The sequence below is a fragment of the Protopterus annectens genome, chromosome 2.part2 (genome assembly GCF_019279795.1).
Source record: "Protopterus annectens isolate FY-2018-M chromosome 2.part2, PAN1.0, whole genome shotgun sequence".
In the NCBI taxonomy this organism is placed as follows: domain Eukaryota; kingdom Metazoa; phylum Chordata; order Ceratodontiformes; family Protopteridae; genus Protopterus; species Protopterus annectens.
Genome location: NC_056730.1, coordinates 296,695,581 through 296,717,895, shown reverse-complemented (window position 1 = coordinate 296,717,895; position 22,315 = coordinate 296,695,581). Strand labels below are relative to the sequence as shown.

The following is a 22,315-nucleotide window of genomic DNA, read 5'->3' as shown; positions in this document are numbered from 1 at the left end:
GACTCCTTGCCCAGCATGGGAAGAAGTTGCTGTAGGGTCAGCATTTTGAATTTTGGAACAATGAGATATGTGTTCAGAGCGGACAGGTCGAGAATAGGTCTCCATTGGTTTTCTTTTCTTGGCACCAGGAAAAGTCTGGAATAAAATCCTTGTCCTTGTTCCATAGGCGGTACCTTTTCTATAGCTCTCATCCTTAGTAAGTGGTTGATTTGTCCTAGAGCGTTTGTTTTTTGGTTTGGTGGTAGGTTTGGCATTCCTCTCTTCCTTGGTAGAGTATGGAAGTGAAACCTGTAACCTTTGTCTATTGTCTGTAAAATCCATTTGTCTCCTGTAATGTAATGCCAGTTTACTGAAAATAAGGCTAGCTTTCTGCCTAAGGGTGCTTCCAGTTGTTCCCTGGCAGGCGGTATCAGAGCCAAGTCACTGTGACTGTCCTGTGGAAGTGGTAGTAGCTGGATCTGTGGCAGTACTTCTCTGGTTGTTAGGCTGCCACTGACGTCCCCTGTAGGCACCTCTGGATTGACCTCTGCCTCTTGAGTGCCTATTTCTGCCTCTCTGTGCTCTGGTGGTGTCTGGAAAGGACCAATTCTTCAAAGGCCAATTTCTACTAAACCTCGGAGGCTGGACCTGTAAGAAATCCTTGACTGTTTGGACAGATTTTGCTTTTTCTTCCACCTTCTTTAACACTTGCTGTGCAGGGGAGCCAAACAAACTGTGTTTCTCCATGGGAGCATCTAGGAGCTTTGACTTTACATGGTCTGGTAAGGATTGCTCTTTTAACCATGCATGCCTTCTGATCACTGTACCAGTCATAGCTGATCTAAAGGAAGCCTCCAGTGCATCATAGCCGCATTTTAAGGAATGATTACTGACCTGCTGAGTGTTATATACCAAATCCTGAAGGGACTTACGGTCTATAGGTTCAGGAGAGGATAGTTTTTATTTAGCTGATCTAACAAAAACTCCTGATACTGAATCATGTGGAATTGACAGTTTAAGGCCCTAGCCGAAAGAGTAGCAGAAGTATAAACTTTTTTACCCCATCTCTCTAATGCTCTAGATTCTCTTTCAGAGGGGAGGGGGTTTTTGGCAGAGGCAGTTGCTACAGCTTTGGGGCCCTGTGAAATAGTTTCAGGATCTTCAATAGGAGCCTTATACAAGTGATAATGTGTGTCCGGGACCCTGTAGTATCTGTCGGGCTTAGCAGGGGCCGGGGGCAGAGAGTCAGGGGCAGTACAAGCATCATTAAATGCATCATCCACAACTGTTAGTACTGGAGGAATGGCTAAAGGCCTATGCTGTGGCAAATGTAAAAAGGTCCTTAGCCTTTTCCTAGAATCTGAAAAATCCTGGCCCTGCCATTGAAATTGCTCTCTCATAGCATGCAAGGTTTCCCCAAAAGAAAATTCCTCAGGAGGAGAGGCAGAAGGAATGGAGTCTTCTGCGTCAGAGTCCTCATATGGAGAATAAGGGCCTTCTGGAGGATTTGAGTTTTCTGAATCATCAGAGGAATAATCTGTAGAAACTGGCTCAGGGGGCTCTGCTCTAGGCCTCTTCTCTGGAGGGGGATGAGAGGCCCTGTCAGGATGAGGTTGGGATCCCCTGATCAAAGAAATGAGATCCTCTGCCAGGCTGAGTATTTGGGAACTAGAGCTAGGCCTGTGTGAGGGGGTTTTAGCAGGCAAGGCCTTAGAAGATTTAGCTGCTTTAGCCCTAGAAAAAGCCTTGATAGACATGGATGCAGGGGGCCTAGCAGCTCCACGTGCAGGAGTAGATATGTCTAACGGAATAGTATCTGATAAATCCTGGGCGCCTGCTACAGCAGGAGAAAATTCAGTAGCAGATTCAGCCATGCTGTGTGAGGCCTCGGCTATCGGAGGTATGCTTTCGGCCGAAGGAAGAACCGAGGACTCGGTTTCAGCCGAAACCGAGACACTCGCGGTTGGCTTAACCGTGGTTTCGGCCGAAACCGTGGACCGCGAGTGTCGGTCCTTTTCCTTACGCTTTTTAGCTAATTGTGAAGTCGGAGTCTCCAACGGCATTTTGTAAGCAAAAGCGGGACCAAAAAACTCCTCCGCAAACTCCGACCGACGTCTAAGTGTCCGTCGGTTGAAGGAAGCACAGTCTAGGCAAACTGCTACGTCGTGGTCTGGGCCTAAGCAAGGAAGGCAGTAAGAGTGGAAATCCTTATGAGGTATTTGTTTACCACAAGTTAAACAATTATTTACTTTTTCTGACATCGGCTGAGGCAAGAAAGAGTCCCCAATGGGGTACTTAGCTTTTTAGAAGTCTTCGGTAGTAGAAATCTCTGGATCTGACCGACCGGCACTTGCGAACAGCTTCTGCTTCGGGCACCACGCGGCAAGAAAGACTGAGGAAAATGGCGTCGGCTGATGCCTTTATACCCAATTGACAGCAGCTATGACGTCGGGTGAAGTGCGACATCAGCCGAGGCCAGACCCAGACTTTGGAATCCGGCCGACCGAAGGGCTGCCTGAGGCAGGACAACCCATATGTTAGGACTGCAGATGCATCCTTGAAGGACATCCTCATAGGGAGGAAGGGAATATTTATGTTCAGAAGAGGAATCAGAGGAAATGGAAACCTGATCTGAAGATTCATATTCTATCTCTTGCCTAGGCCTCTTAACAGGAGGGGATGGGAACCCCTGATCAAAGTAATTAGGTCTTCAGCCATTTTAAGCATCTGTTTTTTAGGCATGGAAGTCTGTCCAGGAGAATGCTGTACTTGTTTCTTTGTCCTTAGAGCTGCTTTAGTCTTTGTCTCTGAAGCTGAAGTTGGCTTTACATATAACTGTGTAGGCCTGAATACACCCTCAGAAGCCGATGCCTGCTCAGCGGCTCCGGGCCCATCTGAGGAAATAGTTTCCGAGTGTCCAATACCTTGAGTTTCCAGCAGCCTAGTTGGCTCCACGTGGGAGTCGGAAGCGGCCTGTGGCTCTGAGGTAGCGGGTGTCAAGGGCTGCGAAAGCACCTCACTGAGAACCGGTGACAGGCCTAGAGGAAGCCTCGTCATCGGTTTTGGACCTCGGATGCCTGTCCTTTTCTTTTTCTTTGCGTTTTTTTATAAACTCCGGTCGTCGGCCATTCCGACGGCATTATATAATTGAATCTTCTGCCAAAATAATGAAATGCAAAATAGTACTGACACTTAATAATGCGTTGGTTAAATCTAGCACAAAACCGACAGCTAGCAATGTCGTGGTCAGGGCCTAGGCAAGGAATTCAGTAAGAATGAAAATCCTTATGAGGTATTTACTTCCCACAAGAAATACAATTATTAACTTTTTCTGACATCAGACTGGAGCAAGAAAAAAGTTTCCCCAATGGGGTACTTATCTTTAATGAAGACTTCGGATCTGAAATTCGTTTTTGAAAATCTCAGGAGTCAGCCAACCAGCACTTGCAAACTACTTTTGATTCGGGCACCCCGCGGCAAGAAAGACTGAAGAAACTGGCGTCGGCTGCATCTTTTATACCCCTGGCGCACTGATGTCAGGGAGGAGGCGACAACAACCGACGTCAGACCTAGACTTTGGAACTCGGGCCGATTGCGGATAGTCTGCCAGCAGGATAACCCAACTGTAATGACTGCAACAGTGAAACACGAACATGTGCCTCCCCATCCCCACCCAATCTGGGAAGAGTCATTGGTCACTATGGCCTTGAGCTGAGGGAGAATGAAGGGATGGCCTTTCAGTACTTAATCTAATCAAATCCACCACCAAAGGTATGTTTTCCATGCCTGGGTAATCCTTACCTGGGAGGATGTGTGCTGACAAAATAGAGACCATTACGTCACTAACATCCACTGAAGAATTCTCATGTCAAATCATGCTAAGAGAACTAAAACTACAGTCACAGACATTGATCCCAAGGCTTGTAGGATCAATCGGGCTGAGACTGTAGAACTGTGAATTATTTTTCTGGCCTAGAATCTGATAGTCTGTACTCTTGAAAGGGGAAGTGAAGCTGTTACTGACACTAAGCTGAAAATCACTCATTTGAACTCTGTCTGAGATGGTGAGGTTTGTTGCAATTTATGGTGATTCCCAGATGGGAGCAAGTCTGGAGTGTGCCTAGTCTCAAGCTCGTACTGGCAGATGCCTGGTCGGAGAGGTAATGAGCCAGTCGTCCAAGTACAGATACACTCTGAATCCTTGCATCTCAAGTGAGCTGCTACTACTGATATGCATTTGGTGAACACTGTTGGGGGCTGTGGTGAGGCCAAAGGGCAGTGCTCTGAACTGGTAATAACTGGCCCCCAGTTAGAAGTGGAAACACCTTCTGGATTGTCTGTTCATTTTTATGTGACAGTATGCATCCTGAATGTCTATCGAGCACATCCAGTCGTCCTTGCACATAAAGGGCAGAATGGACTGAACTGTGACCATTCGGAACTTTGTTTACTGAACTGATTTGTTCAGACTGCTGAGATCCAAAATCAGTCTTCACCCCCTTTTTTCTTTGGCACTAAAAAGAATCTTGAGTAAGTTCAGAATCCTATCTGGTCTGGTGAGACATCTTGGATGACGCATTTCTAGCAGCTTTTGTATTTCTAGAGCTCCTGCTTTCCTCTGACTGGGTGGAACATGGGGAATTTTCAAACCAGTGGAGGTGGTAGGGAAAAGGGAATTATATAACATGTGGAAATAATCCTCTGCACCCATGTATCTATTGTAATGTCTAGCCAGGTTATCTGATGCAGAGATAAACAACCCCCGATTGTCTCCAGAGGCGGACAATTGGGCCTCCTTTCAGGAGCGCTGGTAGGGTCCGTCATAGAAAGAATCTTTGGACGCCTGATTCTGCAGGCCTCCTCTGCTGCATGGGCTGCATCTTCCATTTGAGTTCCCCTCTTTACCCTGGGGGAACTACCTCCATGGGGATCTTGGAAAGGACCCTGGGACTTACTGAACCACATTTTCCGACCTCCTCACTGATTCCTGGAAAAGGTCCATTGAGGAGTCGAAAAACATACTCCAACTGCAGAAAGGTTCTTTCCATCTTGCTCGCAGCTGGAGAGTGTGTCCTTAACTTTAGCGCCAAACAACGAGCTTCCATCAAAAGGAACATTAATGAAAGAGGACTTGAAGAGCTCCGCAAAGTCATACAGGTGCATCCAGGCACGTCTCCCAATAGAAATGCCCGAACCTGACACCCTTGAGTTACCTTCTGCCACATGGGAGATGAGTCTCATGGACAAGTTAGTGATTGACTGAAGGGTAGCCAACTGCGAGGTCACAGAAGACTGAGCTCAGGAGTACTGGTCAGGTTCAGTCTCAGAGAGGGAATTTTAAAGTTCCTTAATCAGATCACTCTGTAATCTTGTGAGTGTGCCAAATAGTTCAACAACGTGAGTGCAAAGGTTGATGAAGCATATACACACTTCCCAAATCTGTCCAACACCCTTGACTGTCTATTAGGAGGATGGACAGACGAACTCTGCTGCATTAGTTTTTTCTTGGTGGCTGCCGCCATGAACATGGTACCTACGGGCACTCCCTTGTTCCAAAACTCCCTTCTGGCACATGGTGCCAAAATCTGGGCTGGTCATTTGGGGTTGGCTCAACTATGTCTGGTTCCTTCCAAGCCCACTTAGAGTTCAAATCAATGAGCTCATCAGTGGGCGGTCACCCAGGAGGTAGATGGCAAGACCCAAAGGACTCCAGGAACAGATTCCTCTTTGGGTTATCGGTGGACCAGCAAGCCCTCTGCTTAAGGGTTTCTAGGATGTCTCCAAATGAGAAGTCTTCAGCTGGAGATCTTGGGTACCCTTCCCCGTCAATGGAATCTGTATCTTCAGTGATGGACTCCTGAGGAGAGTCCAAGTGCCTCCTCTTGCACTTCCTCTTCCTAGGGACTTCTTCGGTGGGGTGTCCTGGAGTAGTACCGGAAGAAACAGCAATACCCTGCTGGGTAGCCTGATGACTTTGGGCTGGCTGTCCCTGTGGAGTGGAATGATAGAGCTCAAGGTGAAGAGACATATTGGATCCAGAGGGATCCAGAGGGTAGATCAGAAGGGGGAGGAACCGTCTGTCTTGCAGAAGTAGAGAACACTCTCTCCAACCCATCAAAGGCAGAATGCTCTGGGAAGAAGAATGCTGACTGAGCCAAGAAGCCAAGCTTCTGACCCATCAGCTTCCCCTGCCCCGAATGCAATCCACCAGAGGCAGAGGCCAGAGCAAAGTTATCCAGTGCCGATGCTCTGAGGGGCAGAGAGAGCTCTGACAACTTTGGAGTCAACTCTAATGCCTCAGATCTGACAGGGACAATTTGGCTCCGAGTCATCTGACTACGAAACCGTTGAAGCTGCTATACTCACAGAAAGCCCCAGAGCCAAAGATACTATTACCTTCTGATCCAATCCCGATGGTCCCGGGAGACTTGGATCCAAAGGCTCTGAAACAATAGGCTGGATCACTGAAGGAGCCCAGATTGGTGGAGTAGTGCCAACAAGGGCTTTCTTATCTGAAGTGGTAAGAGCCAGAACTCCCATCTGCATATGTGCCGAGAACAACTTCATCATTCTGTCCACATCAGCCTTGATCAGGCTTCCAGAAGAATAGGATGATGTCACTGATAGTGATCTAGACTGCCAGCAGGACTCCAGGAAAGGGAAGGTACTCAAGATGTCACTGGGTCTATTGAGGAAGAATAGCATGTTCTGGGTAATGGCTTCATGTCAGAGAGACTGGGATCTGAGGAAGTCATTTTACTGTCCGATGCTGGCTGTGTAGGAGCAGACTTCGGACCTGTCTTAGTGTGTTTCTTTCCTAGTGGTTCCATGGTTGGATCTGACGAGGGGTTGAGGATCTGGAAGGACCAGGAGGCTTAGTAGATCGCTCCTTGAGTTTTGAAGTAAGAGGAAGGGAAAGAACTTAACTACTGTAGGGAGAAATGCACAAGAACTGTAGTAAAGGGGGGAATAAAAAGAGGAAATAGCATAAAACATGTTATTAATGATACAGCAAGCAACAGGAAAAATGTTGACTTATCTCTCAAAAAACAACTAACAAGCTTGGGAGCTCCCAGCGACCACGTTCAAACGCGAGAGGCAAACGAGATCTGAGGTATGTTAGGGGATAGTGCATTATGGGTACGGGAGAAGCTTGAGAGTTTTCTAGTGGCCACAAGCTAAAATAACGGCAGAGTCAGATCTGATCAACTGGTGAGAAATTAATAAAAACTGATATCATCAGATCATTTGTAATGCCTTCCTTCACTTTTCGAAGGCAAGATGAACAAATGTAGAAAATATATAAAATAATCACTCGTTACGTTCAAGTGTAAACAGGTCATACTTACTGTTTTTTTTTTTTTACCCCCTAACTGTTGTCTCTTCTTCAACAAAGAGCCAGATATTCTTGTCAGCATCCAGTCTAAAGCAATCAGAGGCAGACTTTCTTGCAAGTATCATGCAGGGTAGTACATTCTGTCTAGGTGTTATACTAGGCATTCACTCGTACTTCTCAGTGAGGCCTTAAAGTTTAGTTATGAATTGATACATTGTAAATAGTAGGGAGACACAGATGCTTTTACATTTTGCATTTTCTTGACTTTACAATATTTTAAAGCATCTATTTGATCTATTTTTTTTATACTCCTCAGCAGTGGGATTCTTAACCTTTTGGTCCCTCCTCAGTTATAAGACCCTTGCCTGTCTGCAGCTGCTGACAATGTATACATGTTTCTGACTGCATATGAAATGCTCTGTCACCAAAGAGATAGAGATGAATGGCATCTGTTACATATACTCTCTTTACAGGTTCATAGGTATGTACTGGGCTAGGTGCCATTACAGGCCATTTTAAACCTAGCCAATTTCCTTCAAAGTGCTAAGCAAACACTGTACCTTGTTATCTGTCTTACTTGACCATTATTACCAACCCCCAAACCCATGATCCATGACACAGCCAATAAAAGCTTTTACCTGCTTCTAGTAACTAGAGGTACAATTATAAATGTCTGTACCACTGGAAATGCTTGTTACATTATTAAAGTTGTTATACTAAATAGTAAATCTACGGCAACTAAACTGTTAGCAGCCAGTGAAAGTAATCTGTGACTCTAATGATGAAATACAATCGAATGTCATCTCAAACTACCGAGCTGACAACTCTGGTCATACATTTATCGTATTTACAGTGGCTCTGTCCGTCATCACACTACTGCCTGAACACAGAGTCCACAAAGTCTGTGTGTCAAACCAGCACCGTCCCCTGAACTGAAAGGTACACATCCGTGCAGAAGCTGCAAAGCTTGTAGCTATAGTTCTACTAAGATGGAGTTTAAGTATCAGTCTTGTGATGTGCTGTCTAAACCTGATTTCTATGCTGACTAAGTCGCATGTCTTGATTGATCTAGATAGATGTAAATAGTGTACCTCATTTTATGTGGGGAAAACTATCAGAATGCTTAAGGAACGCATTCTTCAGCACTTAGGTGATATCAGACGGAAAACCTGCTTAATGCCTTAAGCCAAACATATTTCTGTTTTTCCTGGTCATGGCTTTGATTTTATAGTGTTGCAACTTGTGTTTATTAATAAAAGGCAAGGAGACTAATAATAGGCTTGAAACAGCAGAAACTAGATGGATTGTTAAATTGCAGGCGGATAAGCCGCCTGGGCTTAATGCTTCTGTTCCTTTAAAACCATTGTTAAAAAAAACGCAGTTTACCATCATTGATTAATTGAATGTGTTGATTGGCTATTTGCCTTTGTATTTTATTATTTAATGTTTTTTATTCATTTCATTTTGTGGATCTGAAGAAGCACTTTATGTGTGAAAGCGTTTATAATGTATTAAAGTTTTTTATCTAACAGTCTTGGTGGATGCCTGGTTTGTTCGTATTGTATGATATATAACATACATAAAATGGAAAATGTTAACATTGTTTTCTTTTGTATTAATATATGTTTGACCACATCTTAAGTGATAAGTTAATAAAGGTGTTTAAAAAAAAAAAAAAGAGAGAAATCAGGACAGACACAGGGGATGACCATGCTTACATAGTGGATATATTACATGGCGACATGCACTGCCACAGATACACACCTACGAGTGGGAGAATGTCCGAAAAAAGATACAATATAACTGGTGGAAAAGATGAACTCCAAGTACAGGGCTTAATAAGAAGGGGTCTTTGATGTAAGATCACAGCTACTTCAGATCTTCCAACTTGTTCAAAAGATAGAAATACGCAATAACTGAGCACCCCTTTCCCTACTGTAGGCAGTTCTCGTGAAGATAAAGTAGAAAATGCCCAGCAAGAAATGGATAAACAATCTTAGTCTGAAACAGAAAGGGCTGGCTGTGTTAATGTTGCTAAAACAGTCAAGCTATTAAATTCCAAAGCTTGAAGAAAAGATGGTGCTGGGTAGTGGGTTAGGTATTTGAGTAGTACTTCCAAGGAAGAGACCAGTGGAAGAAAAGCTGGAAAAGAAATACAGGAATAATACTAAGCAAGTGATCATACGGACCATAAGATGCCTAGCTATATACACCTTTAAGTAGACATACAAGTTCTTGTAAAGCTTTTAATACTGCTTACCCTCCAAAGAAATCAGGGTCTTGTATGATAACATGAGTGCAAATGCACAGAAATATTTTCCTGTTCTAAACTGTAACTGCCACTTCAAGAATAATATTGTAAAATGCAAAAATATAGTGCTACAGTCCTGTGAGACAAGATGCAGTATACATACAAAGCATTGGTGCTCTATAATCCTGAGGTATAACATCACTGTTCTTTCACTTGACTCATTATAAACTTCGGCAGAATGTTACTCTTAGAGGGCAAATGCTCTTTTACTGTAAAATGTACTGTTTTCTTTAGTTATAGTTATGAATGTTACATGTCTATTTGTAATACAGAAAAAATGAAATCTTAAGGTTTCTTAAATTAAAGCTATGGGTCTGCTACTTAAACACATACAGCACCCCATTATCAGCAAAAATGTATTTGCTTACCTGAGAGTTTTCTTGCCGTTTCTTAATTGCATGCTTATACAGCTTGTGAAGTTTTCTGGCATCAAATTCCGTGAATTTTGATACAAAGATCCACAAGTTCCTGGAGGATAAGATGACTAAATTAAGTTTTTCCAAATTAACTTTTTAAAGCCGAATAAAAAATTCCTTTTCATTTGCTAGTTATGAGGGGAAAAAAATGTTACTGGGAAAAAAGTGCAGCCCTAGCATTCATTATAACAGAAACTGAAAAGTAGAAAACAAAAACAAGCCGTGAACGACCCAAGGCAATCAAAAGAGAAAATTTATTTAAGCGATTTTCGTCAGTGCAATGAGCTGACTTCTTCAGAAACAAAAACCACTGGCAGCATAACCATTATAAAGGCTAACATCCATTTACGTCATAACCAATAATTCAATTAGTACAATTTAAAGTAATATGGGTTTTAAAGAAACTATTTAAAGGCGCAATGACCGTTAGTGGTAGCAAACATCACATCCCTATAAACATATAAGCAGCACAAATACAATAGTCAAGTCAACTTATTAGTATAGAAAATAATATATAGTGTGTTAATGTTGCAACAATTAAATAAAAAAATAAGCATACAGTGCTGTTAAAATTTCAACAATTTGTAACCCTAGTTGTATTATACTGTTAGTTCATGGTTTGAAGCTTACATAAGTCATTGTGTGTAAGGTTAAAGCATCAAAGACCCCAAAATTGTTCTAAATTACATAAAGCATGTTCATAATTAAACACAATTTATGAAAGATAGTTAAAAAACTATAATAATAATGTATGTGGAATATCTTTTTGTAGTTATATAACAGTAAGTAGTTGTAGCAGTGCATATAGTAATAATAATATATTAAAAAAGAAAACTAATGTTTTCACAACAAATTTCCTTAGGGACATAAAATAATTATATGTATGGTGATACCATAATATAAAATACTTAAAAAGTATATGTAGTTTCCCAAATAACACATATACTTAATAAAATTTTTAATAGTTTGAGTTGTTTACAATGAGTTAGACATACCTAGTGTCATAGGTGTCACAATTAATAGTTTTTTGAATTTGTAATCACATTAGTTAAAACTAATGTCACAAAGTTATGCACAAAAACAAGTACCATAAAAATAATACGTACCATAAAGGACGTGTGTCAGATAACAAGACCTTCATCTCCTCAAGCTCTTCAATTTTAATAGACTTCCTATTGAACAAGACTCAAACTGAAAAGTGGCAACAATCATATTTACACTTTAAAAGCAGTGCCATCTCTGTTTGATGCTCAGGGAAAACAAGTGTCTCTCTGCAGAGTACGTTTCAGAACTATAACTGTGTAAGACAGTACAGTTGTGTAAAACCTTACCATAATGGTAGATGTCACTCTCCTCACTGTTGCAGTATTCATTACAATAGTGATCCCTGCCAAGGGCGGTCTGACATCCAGACAGTATACCAAAGCCTTTAAGTTGCTTTAAGGTACGCTGTACATCACACGTATGCTTCTCGTGTAGCATAGGGCATAATGGCGACGTCCGGACATACAATCCACAAAACTTACAGCCCCAGTAGGAATGCCACTCCAAGGAATAGAGAGGTAATCAGTACATCAAGAAGAGAACCAGACCAGGAGGCAGAGGGAGGGAGTGAATTCTACAACAGTGAGGAGAAAGACATTTACAGTTGTGGTACTACTTTACACAAATATACTATGCCCTTCTATTTCACTGTTGCAGTACTCAACACAATAGGGAGAGCGCTAAAGCTCAGGAAGAAACGTGGGAGAAGGAAAGATCAGCAGAGCCCTCTAGGAAGCCATGAAGGATGGCCTTAGCAAAACCAGCTCCAGCTCTGGAGATTCCATCCAACTTGTAGTGCTTGGTAAAAGTACGCACAAAAGTCCAGGTAGCTGCCTCAAGAACAGAGTTAGTATCCAAACCCTTGAAAAAAAAGCCTCAGAAGAAGCCATAGCTCTAGTAGAATGAGCCTTAACAGAATAAGGAAGGCTCTTACCATGAAAGGAATAACAAAAAGATATAACTTTTGAAATCCAAGAAAAAATAGTTTGCTTGGATATAGCTAATCTTAAGGACCTAGGATAAAAGAAAACAATGAGCTGATCAGCTTTCCTAATCGTCTTAGTCTTACTGAAATAAAATCTGAACGGTCCATGCACATCCAACACATGCAGCACCTTCTCACTGGCAGATGGTGGCGAAGGAAAAAAGTGGGCAAATTAATAGACTGATTAAGTGACAACTCATTCACCACCTTAGGCATAAAAGGAGGATTAGTATGCAAGGACACCTTGTCCTTATGAAACACCAAAACAGGAGGACAAGCCATAAGGGCTTGAAGCTCAGATACCCATCTGGCAAGGGCCAACAAAAGTACAGTCTTACAAGAGCAATGTTGCAAGGAATCTTAAGCTGCAGTCTCAAAACAAGCCTAAGTCACTTTTTCCAAAACAAAATTAAGATCCTGGGGAGGAGGAACAGGCTTCCTGGGAGGCCTAATATGAAGGACAGCTTTAAGAAATTGTTTAGCTTCAAATCTAGAAGCTAAAGGAAGAGATAAAGGCAGACAAGTAGGGATAGCTGATAAGTGGGCCTTAACAGAAGAATGAGCCAACTCAGCACTGAGCAATTCACACAGATAAGAGAGAACCAAAGGAACATCCACAGAAAGTGGATCCAGGTTACGAGAAAGACACCAAACATAAAACTTCTTCCATTTGGACAAGCAGGATTTCCTGGTATTCGGTTTCCTGGCCTCTTGCAGGACCCTAGGCCGATCCTCAGAAAAAAGGTGTCTATATGGAATCAAAATTCTATCACCCACAGTGTCAGTTGAAGAGAGGACAGGTGAGGATGGATGAGAGATCCCTCCTATGAGTTAACTTGTGACGACTGCCCTTGGCTAAATGTAGAAGAAAGTACAGTTGTGTACACTTATTACCATAAATGTAGATGTTCGAGTGTATTAATTATTGCAGTCATTACATTTGGGTAATCTGCTGGCATGTTGTCCTCAGTCGGCCTGAATATCAAAGTCTTGGGTCCTCCGTTGGTTGCTGTCCCCTCTTCCATGACGTCAGGTCGTCAGTGGTATAAAACATGCAGCCGACGCCATTTTCTTTAGTTTTTCTTGCTCCAGATGTCAGGTGCCCCCCAAATGGGGAGCAAAAAAAAAAAAAAAAAAAATATATATATATATATATATATATATATCAATGCAATTGTAACAACATAAACTTTATCTTCATCTAAAAGCAAATACACTGCAAAGGCTGTAGAATATAGTGAAGGAAAGAGAAGTTCTAGAAAAAGGGGGATGGTAGGTGGGTAACCCGGACTGGAACATTGAATACACTCAAACATCTACATTTATGGTAAGTGTACACAACTGTACTATGTTCTTCGTGTTTCACTGTTGCAGTCATTATATTTGGGTAGAATCCCAAAGCTATGGATGGGAGGCTGGAACTAAATAGCATTAGGAGCGGCTATAAGGCCCTGCAGAACTGCAGTGGCAAAGCCTGCCCTAGACTTAGAGAAGAGAGGCAAGTGATAATGCTTTGTAAAAGTATGAAGAGAGCTCCAAGTAGCAGCTTCTAGAATGTCTTTGGTTGGAACCCCTCTGAGAAAAGCTGCTGAGGTAGATGCAGCCCTGGTGGAATGTGACCTGATTTTCTCGGGCACCGGTTTACCATGATGCAAACAGCAGAAACAAGTGCAGTGGCTTATCCACTTTGAAATAGTCTGCTTTGAAATCGCCTTTCCCACTGATCCTGCAGCAAATGCCACTAGTAGCTGCTCAGACTATCTTAGAGATTTTGTCCTGTTTAAGTAGAATCTTAGTTGTCTGTGTATGTTCAAGGAATGCAAAATCTGCTTCCCCTTGTTCTGCGGATTTGGGTAAAAAGTTGGCAAGTGAATAGTTTGGTTAAGAGCCACACTGGATACCACCTTAGGCATAAAGGAAGGATTGGTCCTGACGGACACCCTGTCTTTATAACAGGTAATAAAAGGCTCCACAGTCATGAGGGCCTGTAGTTCTGAAACCCTTCTTGCTGAAGTGATTGCCAGAAGGAAAGCGGTTTTCCAAGATAAAAATTTTACATCCGCAGTAGCTGCTGGTTCAAATGGAGGCAGGGTGAGCTTTTCCAACACAAAATTGAGGTCCCATGCAGGAGTTGGTGATCTTCTGGGAGGGGGGGGGGGGCTTAAATTTTTGGCTCCTCTAAAATACTGTTTTAGCAGAGGATGAGAAAAGATGGGAGGATCTGTATTGTAATGAGCTGAGATGGCAGAGGCATGGATTTTCATAGATGAAAGAGATAGGCCCTTGTCAAGCATCTCGGTCAAGTACTGTAAAATCTGAGGAATATTTGGCTTTGCTGTGTCAGTCCCTTGTGCTTGGTTCCAAGCACAGAATCTCTTCCATTTATCAGCATAAGATTTTTCTAGTACTAGGCCTTCTGGCTTCCAAAATGACATCCATCACAGATTTACTGAGAGGTGTTGTTTGAATAATTACATGATCAGCCATGCTGCCAGGTTCAGAGTTTGGAGCTGATTGTGCAGATTTTGATTGTTCTGCTGAGACAGTAGATGAGGTATTTGAGGCAAGGAAGGAGTTGAGACATATTCCTTAGAACTGGGTACCAGTGCTGGCGAGGCCAGTCCGGGGCAATTAGGATCATTTTTGGTTTTTCCTGTCTGACCTTTAGTAAGACCTTGGGAAGAAGAGGCACAGGAGGAAAGGTGTAGAGTGATAGGCTTTTCCAACTGAAGGATAGGGCATCCACTTTCCATGCTTGTCTGTGATAAGCCCTTGTGCAGAATTTGTCCAGTTGATAATTCTGGGGAGATGCAAATAGATCTATGTCCGGGCTCCCCTATTTCTCTGTTATCATGTTGAAGACTTGTGGATCTAGCTTCCACTCGTGAGGGCCCATAAGATTTCTGCTTAGGTCGTCTGCCAGAGCATTTTGTTTTCCTGGCAGGAATTGAGCTTGAAGATGTACTTGGTAAGTCAAGGCTGTGTCCCACAATGTCATGGCTAGTTTGCAAAGGGGGTAGGAATGTGTACCCCCCTGCTTGTTTATGTACCACATAACCGTGGTGTTGTCCGTCTTTATCAGTAGTTGACCTGGATGAAGTAAGTCCTTGAAGGCTGTCAGGGCATTCTGAACAGCTAACATCTCTTTCTGGTTGATATGCAGATGCATTTGGTTTGAGCTCCATATGTCCTGAAAGCATCTTCCCAGCAGGTGGGACCCCCAAGCATAGTCTGATGCGTCTGTAGTTAGGGTTTGGTTGGCAGGGGGTAGAGTGAAAGACCGTCCCATGTTCTGGTGACATGTCTCTGTCCACCAAAGAAACTCATCTTATAGGCAGGGAATGAGAGGAATCATTGTTTCCAGACTGTGACAATGTTGGCTTCATAAACTTTTTAGATACCACTGTAGTTTCCACATATGCAGTCTTGCATATGGAATTAGTAGAATGCAGGATGCCATGAACACCAAAGCCTGCAGAATTTGTCTTGCAGATAACTGGGTTTTTGTTGCCATCTGTTTGAAGTAGTCAGTTGCCTTTGTTTGTCTGGCGTAAGGTAAGCCATCTGGGCAGTTGTATTCAAGCTTGCACCCAGGAATGTAATCTTTTGAGAGGGTACCAGTTGTGATTTCTTTTCGTTTATTGTGTACCCTAGGCATGTTAGAAGCCTTTTTACAAACACCAGATGTTGAAGAAGAATGTCCTTGTTTTCTGCTTAAATGAGACAGTTGTCCAAGTAGGGATAAATTTGTATGCTTCTTTGTCTGCAAAATTCATTTACTGGTGCCAGGCACTTTGTAAAGACCCTGGGCGCAGTAGATAAGCCAAAGGGCAGTGCAGATAATTGGTAATGCATAAAACCAGCCTTGAAGCGGAGGTATCTTCTGCATGATTCCCTTATTGGGATATGCAGGTATGCCTCTAAGTCTAGAATCACTAGCCAAGCATTCTTGCCCAGCATGGGCAGAAGCTGCCGCAAAGTTAGCATTTTGAATTTTGGTATGTCCAAGAATGTGTTCAAAATCGATAAATCCATTATTGGGCGCCAGGCATTGTCTTTTCTGGGTACCAAGAACAGTCTAGTAAAACCCTTGTCCTTTTTCCTGTTCTGGTACTGGCTGAATAGCCTCCATATCCATGAGGGACGTGACTTGTTTCTGTGCCTCTGCCCACTGATTTTGTGGCAGATCTGGCCAACCGTTTGGAATTGGCAAGGTATGGAAATGAAATCTGTATCCCTGGGATACTATGTTTAATACCCATTTGTCCTGGGTTATTAACTGTCAATTTTGAGCATGAAGTGCTAGTTTTTCCCATAAGGGGTCTGCCAAAAGATAAGTTCTTGGTGACGGCAGAGGGAAGTCATTGAGACTGTTAACTGTAGGGTTGTGCTTTGTTTCATCCAGATTTGGAGGTAGAGGCACCCCATTGCTTTGACCTGTACGAACCCTGTGATTGGTATCTAGAGTCTTTTGAGCACCTGGATTTGCCCCGTGAGGCTTTGTCGGACACAGGAAAGGACCAATTTTTTGTAGGCCAGTGTCTACTGAATCTTGGTGGCTGCACTTGTAAGAAGTCTTTTACAGTTTGCATAGACCTAGCTTTGTCTTCCATTTTCTTTAAAACCTCTTCTGCCTTATTACCAGAGTATCATGCTGTAAAGGTGCATCCAACAATTTAGCTTTAACATGATCAGGCAGATTTTGCTCCTTGAGACAGGCATGCCTTCTAATCACAGATCCAGTAATTGCGGCTCGGCAGGAGGCCTCCAAAGAATCAAAACTGCATTGCAAAGAATGCTTTCCAACCTGTTCTGCTGCATGCAATAATTCCTGTAATTCTTTATTTTCCACACATTCAGAATTCAACATCATTTTTCTGTTTCAATAATCCCATGACATGCTGTTGATATTTAAGCATATGAAACTGGCAGTTTAAGGCCCTAATTGCCAAGGTTGCAGATGGATAAACCTTCTTTCCCCATCTATCCAGAGCCCTGGAATCTCCATCTGAGGGGGTAGGATTCTTAGCTGTTGAGGCCTTTACACCTCTGGGACCCTGTGAGATAGTTTCAGGGTCAGCAGCAGGATTTTTAAATAAAAATTTGTGGGAGTCAGGAACTCTGTAATATCTGTCTGGCTTACTAGGAGCTGGAGGTAGGGAATCTGGAGTCATGCTTAATTCCAAAAACACATCATCAACAATGTCTAATACAGGAGGTATGGCCAAAAGCCTATGCCGATGAAGAAGGAAATCCCTAAGCCTCTTTTTTGATTCTCAAGAAATCTTGACTCTCCCAATGAAAATGTTCCCTCAAAGTATGCAAGATTTCTCCAAAAGAATGATCCTCAGGAGGAGATGCAGATGGGATGGATTCCTCTGCATCTGAATCCTCATAGGGTGGTACAGAAAATTCCTGATCAGAAGAAATAGAAACCTGATCTGAAGATTCATTATCAGTGTCTTGCCTAGGCCTCTTATCAGGGGGGGCGTTGGGAACCCCTGATCAAGGTAATTAAGTCTTCAGCCAATTTGATCATCTGTTTTTTTTGGGCATAGAGGCCTGAGCATGTGGCTCATGCATCAGTTTTTTAGCCTTAGAAGTTGCTTTTGTCTTTGTTTTTGAAGCTGGCGTCAGTTTTATATATAAATGCTGAGACCTGAAAACACCCTCAGAAGCCGGTGCCTGCTCAGCGGCTCTGGACCTATCCAAGGGAGAGACATCCGCAGGTACAATACTCTGAGAATCTCGTGGCATGCCGGACTCCACATGGGCCTCGGTAGAGGCCTGCGACTCGAAAGTAGCGGGTATCAGGGGCTGCGAAAGCACCTCACTGAGTACCGGCGAACAGGCAACTGGCTTAAGGAGAAGCTTTGTCATTGGTTTTGGACCTTGACGGTCTGTCTCTGTCCTTTTCTTTGCGTTTTATTTTTTAACTCCGGTAGTCGGATTGCTATCCGACGACATTTCAGGGTAATTAAATCAGTTTCCAAAATATTTTGAAGCAAAGATATACCGACGCTTAATAGTGCAGTGGTTAAATCTAGCACAAAACTGACAGCAAGGCACTTTATGATCTGGGCCTAAGCAAGGAAAAGAGTACAAATGGAAATCCTTATGAGGTATTTGCATCCCACAAGTAATGCAATATACGTCCTTTTACTGACATCTGTAAGGAGCAAGAAAAAGTTTTACCAATGGGGTACTTAGCTTTAAGTGAAGACTTCGGTCTTAAACTCAAATGCGAAAATTTCAGGAGTCGGCTGACCGGCACTTGCGAACTGCTTCTGCTTCGGGCATCGTCTGGCAAGAAAGACTAAAGAAAATGGCATCGGTTGCATGTTTTATACCCCTGACGACCTGATGTCATGGAAGAGGAGACAGCAACAGATGTAGGACCCAAGACTTTGATATTCAGGCCGACTGAGGGCAACATGCCAGCAGATTACCCAAATGTAATGACTGCAACAGTGAAACATGAAGAACATCAAGGAACCAATGCTGTCTCGGCCAAAAGGGAGTCACCAACAAGATTTTGGGAGCATCCTTTTGAATTCTGAACAGGACTGATAGAATGAGGGGAAGCTGAGGGAAAGCATAAGGAAACATCCCCTTCCAAGAAAAGGATAGGGCATCCACCTTCCAAACCAGAGGACCTAGGACTCTGGTACAAAATAGAGGAAGCTGTCTGTTCAGAGGGGAGGCAAAAAGATCTATTTGAGGAGTATCCACTGCTGGACAATGTCCAGAAACACATCCATATGAAGCATCCATTTGGGGGATTGAGTTAAGTACCTGATCAGTGTCTGCCTGAAGAGTCACTTGATACTGGATAGCAAGATTCCACACTAGGAGTGCCACCCAGCAAAGAAGATAAGACCCCCCCCCCCATTTGTTTACATACCACACCACTGTGGTACTGTCTGCAAATACCTTGAGAGATCTTGGGAAGAAAAGATTATGAAAAGCCTGAATCGCCAGCAGAAGAGCTGTCATCTCTTTGACACTGATGTGCTCTTTCTGTTGAAAATGCAACCACACCCCCTGCTCCTTTAGGGAGCCAAAAGCTGCTCTCCATCCCACATCTGATGCATCCATGAACAGCTCCTGAGACAGAACAAGGTGATGAAAAGGGAGCCCTGGATTTACAGACAATACTGGATCCACCGGTGAAGTTCCTGCTTGATACAATGTAGAAGAGGAACCGCAGATTCTAGGGGATACGTATGTTGAAGAAAGCTGACTTCAGAACCCACTGAAACTTTCTCATGTGGAGTTTGGCAAAAGGGAGCATTGGGATGGTAGATGTCATGAACCCCAGAACTCTCAGAAATTCCCAGGATGTTATACAGGCCAGAGGAAGAAGAGTTTGACAGAAGGAAATGAATGTTTAGGCCTTTGGAAGAGGCAGGGATGCCAGCATAGGTACAATCTGTATCCTGCACCCCAGAAAAACATGGTCTTGAGAAGGAGTCAGAAAAGACTTTTTGAAGTTTATTGCGAACCACAGGCTCTGCAGGACAGAAATGGCAAAATTAAGATTTTGCAACTGGATCTCTGGAGAGGACGCCCGAGATAGAAGGTCATCCAAGTAAGGAAATACTTGGATCCGCTGAATCCTGCAAAAAAGCAATCACAGGAGCGAGGATTTGGTTAATATCCTTGGGGCAGTAGAAAGGCCAAAGCACAAAGCAGAGAACTGAAAATCCCAGGAAGCAACAAAGAAAAGTAAAAACTTCCTCGAAGAGAGGATGAACTGGAAAGTGGAGATAAGCTTACTTTAAGTCCACAGACAATATATAAGCCTGAGGAAGCAGAAGCAGGAACAAAGTCTGAAGGGACAACATTCGGAAAGAGGGCATCTTCAGAAAAGTGTTTAGATGAGTGAAGTCTAGAATCGGTCTCCAAGTACCCTCTTTCCTGGGCACTAAAAACATCCTGGAGTAAAACACCTTCCCCCTTTGAGACACAGGCACCTCTTGAATAGTACCCAGAGTCAAAAGATCCTGAAGCATCTCTGGAAAGAATGATAGTTGTTCCAGAGGGGGCTGAATCATACCCATAAAAGGTGGATGGGATTTCCAGACCATGAAATACCCTGACGAATAATGGACAGGCCCCAAGAATCCCAAGTAATCTGTAGCTAGACAGACAAGTGAAGAGAAAGAGGAAAGTGGGTGGGAAGAATAGGATAGTCAGACAGCATCAGGTTTATCTGAAAAAGGAGACTTCTGAGGCACAGAAGTCTGAGTAGTCTTAGCAGGAGGAGCCCACTTGCCAAAATTCTTACCCTTAGGAGGGCTGCGAGATTGCCTGTGAACAAAGGCTGGCTTATTGGAGTAATTTCTCTGAAATTTAAGCACAAGAGAAACAAACAGCAGCTACATCAAACAAGTGTTTATTATCAAGAGGGCCATCCATCAACTTAGTTTTAACATCATCATCAGCCAAAGGTTGAAGCAGAAGTCAAGAATACCTCCTCATCATTGACCCAAAAGCAGTAGTCCTAGGAGGAGGATCTGCTGCATCATAACTACACTTGATGGAATGATGAGCCACCTGGGAGGAATCCCCTAACATGGGAAGGGCAGAAATTTATCCTCAGAGTCTGGAAGATCAGAAATAGCCTGACAGGCCTGGCACAGGATGGCCAACAAATACATGGACATATGGGTCTGATAATTAACAGCTCTAAAACAAAAAGTAGCAGAGGTATAAATCTTCTCTTCTAAACTTTCCATGGTCCTGTTATCTTTATCAGAGGGCAGTAACTTGGGAGAAGGAAGCAATTGAGAGGGCTTGTAAGAAGCTACTGACACCACCGCGGGGTCAGCAGGACGACACGTGTACAAAAATTTACAGTCTTCAGGCACCCTATAGAATCTATCAGGTTTCTTGGGAGTATGGGGATGAGCGTCTGGACCATCAGAAGCATTGGAAAATGCATCTAACAAGGCAGCCGTAAAATAGGAGGAACAGCAAAAAGTTTAGGAGAATCCATCTACAGTAACTCATAGTACCTTCTATTTAACTCAGAAACCAGAGCACAATCCCACTTAAAGAACTCCATCATCCTGGAGATCATGTCCCCAAAAGAAATCTCTTCAAAAGGAGTATCAGGACTGGTAGATTCCTCTTCCTCTGATTCAAAGTCCAAAGGAGAGAGAATCTGAGAAGAGTAAGCAAAGGATTCCTCATCTGAATCCAGCTCCTCCTCAAAGGAATCCTGTTTCTAGGGTCTTTCTAGGGGAGTAGAGGACCAAGGGGGTCGGGAACAGAAACTGCCTGAAGAGGTCTCAATGCCATCAAAGCACTAAACAAACCAAAGCTGAAGGACTGCTATTCACTCTGTGGATTCTTAGGAGCAGGAGTAATATGTTTAGTCTTTTGCTTTTTTTAATGGGATGTCTGTCTTATAAAATCTGGAAGGCTCTGACCTCGGACTGCATTCAATGATGGTAGTAGGGATGACTTCTCTGACTAATATTTAAGGAAGACCCCTAGGCGCTACAGAGATAATCAGCCATGGTTCCCCCTGAACATCCAAAGTGGACATCTGCAATGGCCTTCTTGGACGTGCTTAAAGTTGGATCCCTGCCAGCCTCCAAACTGGTTGGGGCAGAGGAATCCAAAGATAAAGCCGGGGGAACCTCCAGGCATTCTCTTGCCTTGGGAGAAACGTCCGGCAGAGGCTGAACAGCAGAAGATTGCGGCCTAGGCTTCTTGGCTGCCTTCTTCATTGACAGCTGTCCCTCGGAGCTGGATGTTCCCTCCATCATGTCCCTGGCAAGAAGCTTAAGACGTTGGTTTTTAAGATAAAGCACCAAAGAAGAGAGTCTACTATGAAGTGTTTTAGGTACAAATGCCTGTCAGGTGGAACAGGACGTATGGTTGTGCAAGGCGCCAAGGCAAAACAGGCACTGTTCATTGCAGTCTTTATGGGGAGACCGTCTTCCGCACTGGTACTTATCCTTCTTGGATGACATGAAACCCCACAAACAACAATAAAATAAAGATAAGTTAAAAAAAAAAGAACCCCAACTGGGCACTTATCTGTAACAGCTTGGTGAACCAGCAATGGAATAGGCATTCAGACCAAAGATCAACAGATGACATTCGGAACGGAGGCAAAGAAGTTCTGCGGATGATACATCCAGACGTCACCTTTATGCCCTGCACTACACGTGATGTACTGTGTACCTTAAAGCAACCTAAAGACTTTGGCATACTGGCCAGATGTTGGG

The 22,315-nt window shown here is 43.3% G+C and overlaps 1 protein-coding gene across 1 annotated transcript in view; it reads right to left on the bottom strand.

Annotated features, from left to right (window-relative positions):
• Positions 1-22,315, bottom strand: part of CHD1 (chromodomain helicase DNA binding protein 1) — a gene marked incomplete in the record, with an annotated part of 4,694,407 nt that overhangs the window by 157,329 nt on the left and 4,514,763 nt on the right. Inside the window, 1 exon segment of the mRNA XM_044063873.1 lies at positions 9,995-10,094. Within this exon segment, the coding sequence (XP_043919808.1) occupies positions 9,995-10,094 (100 nt within the window).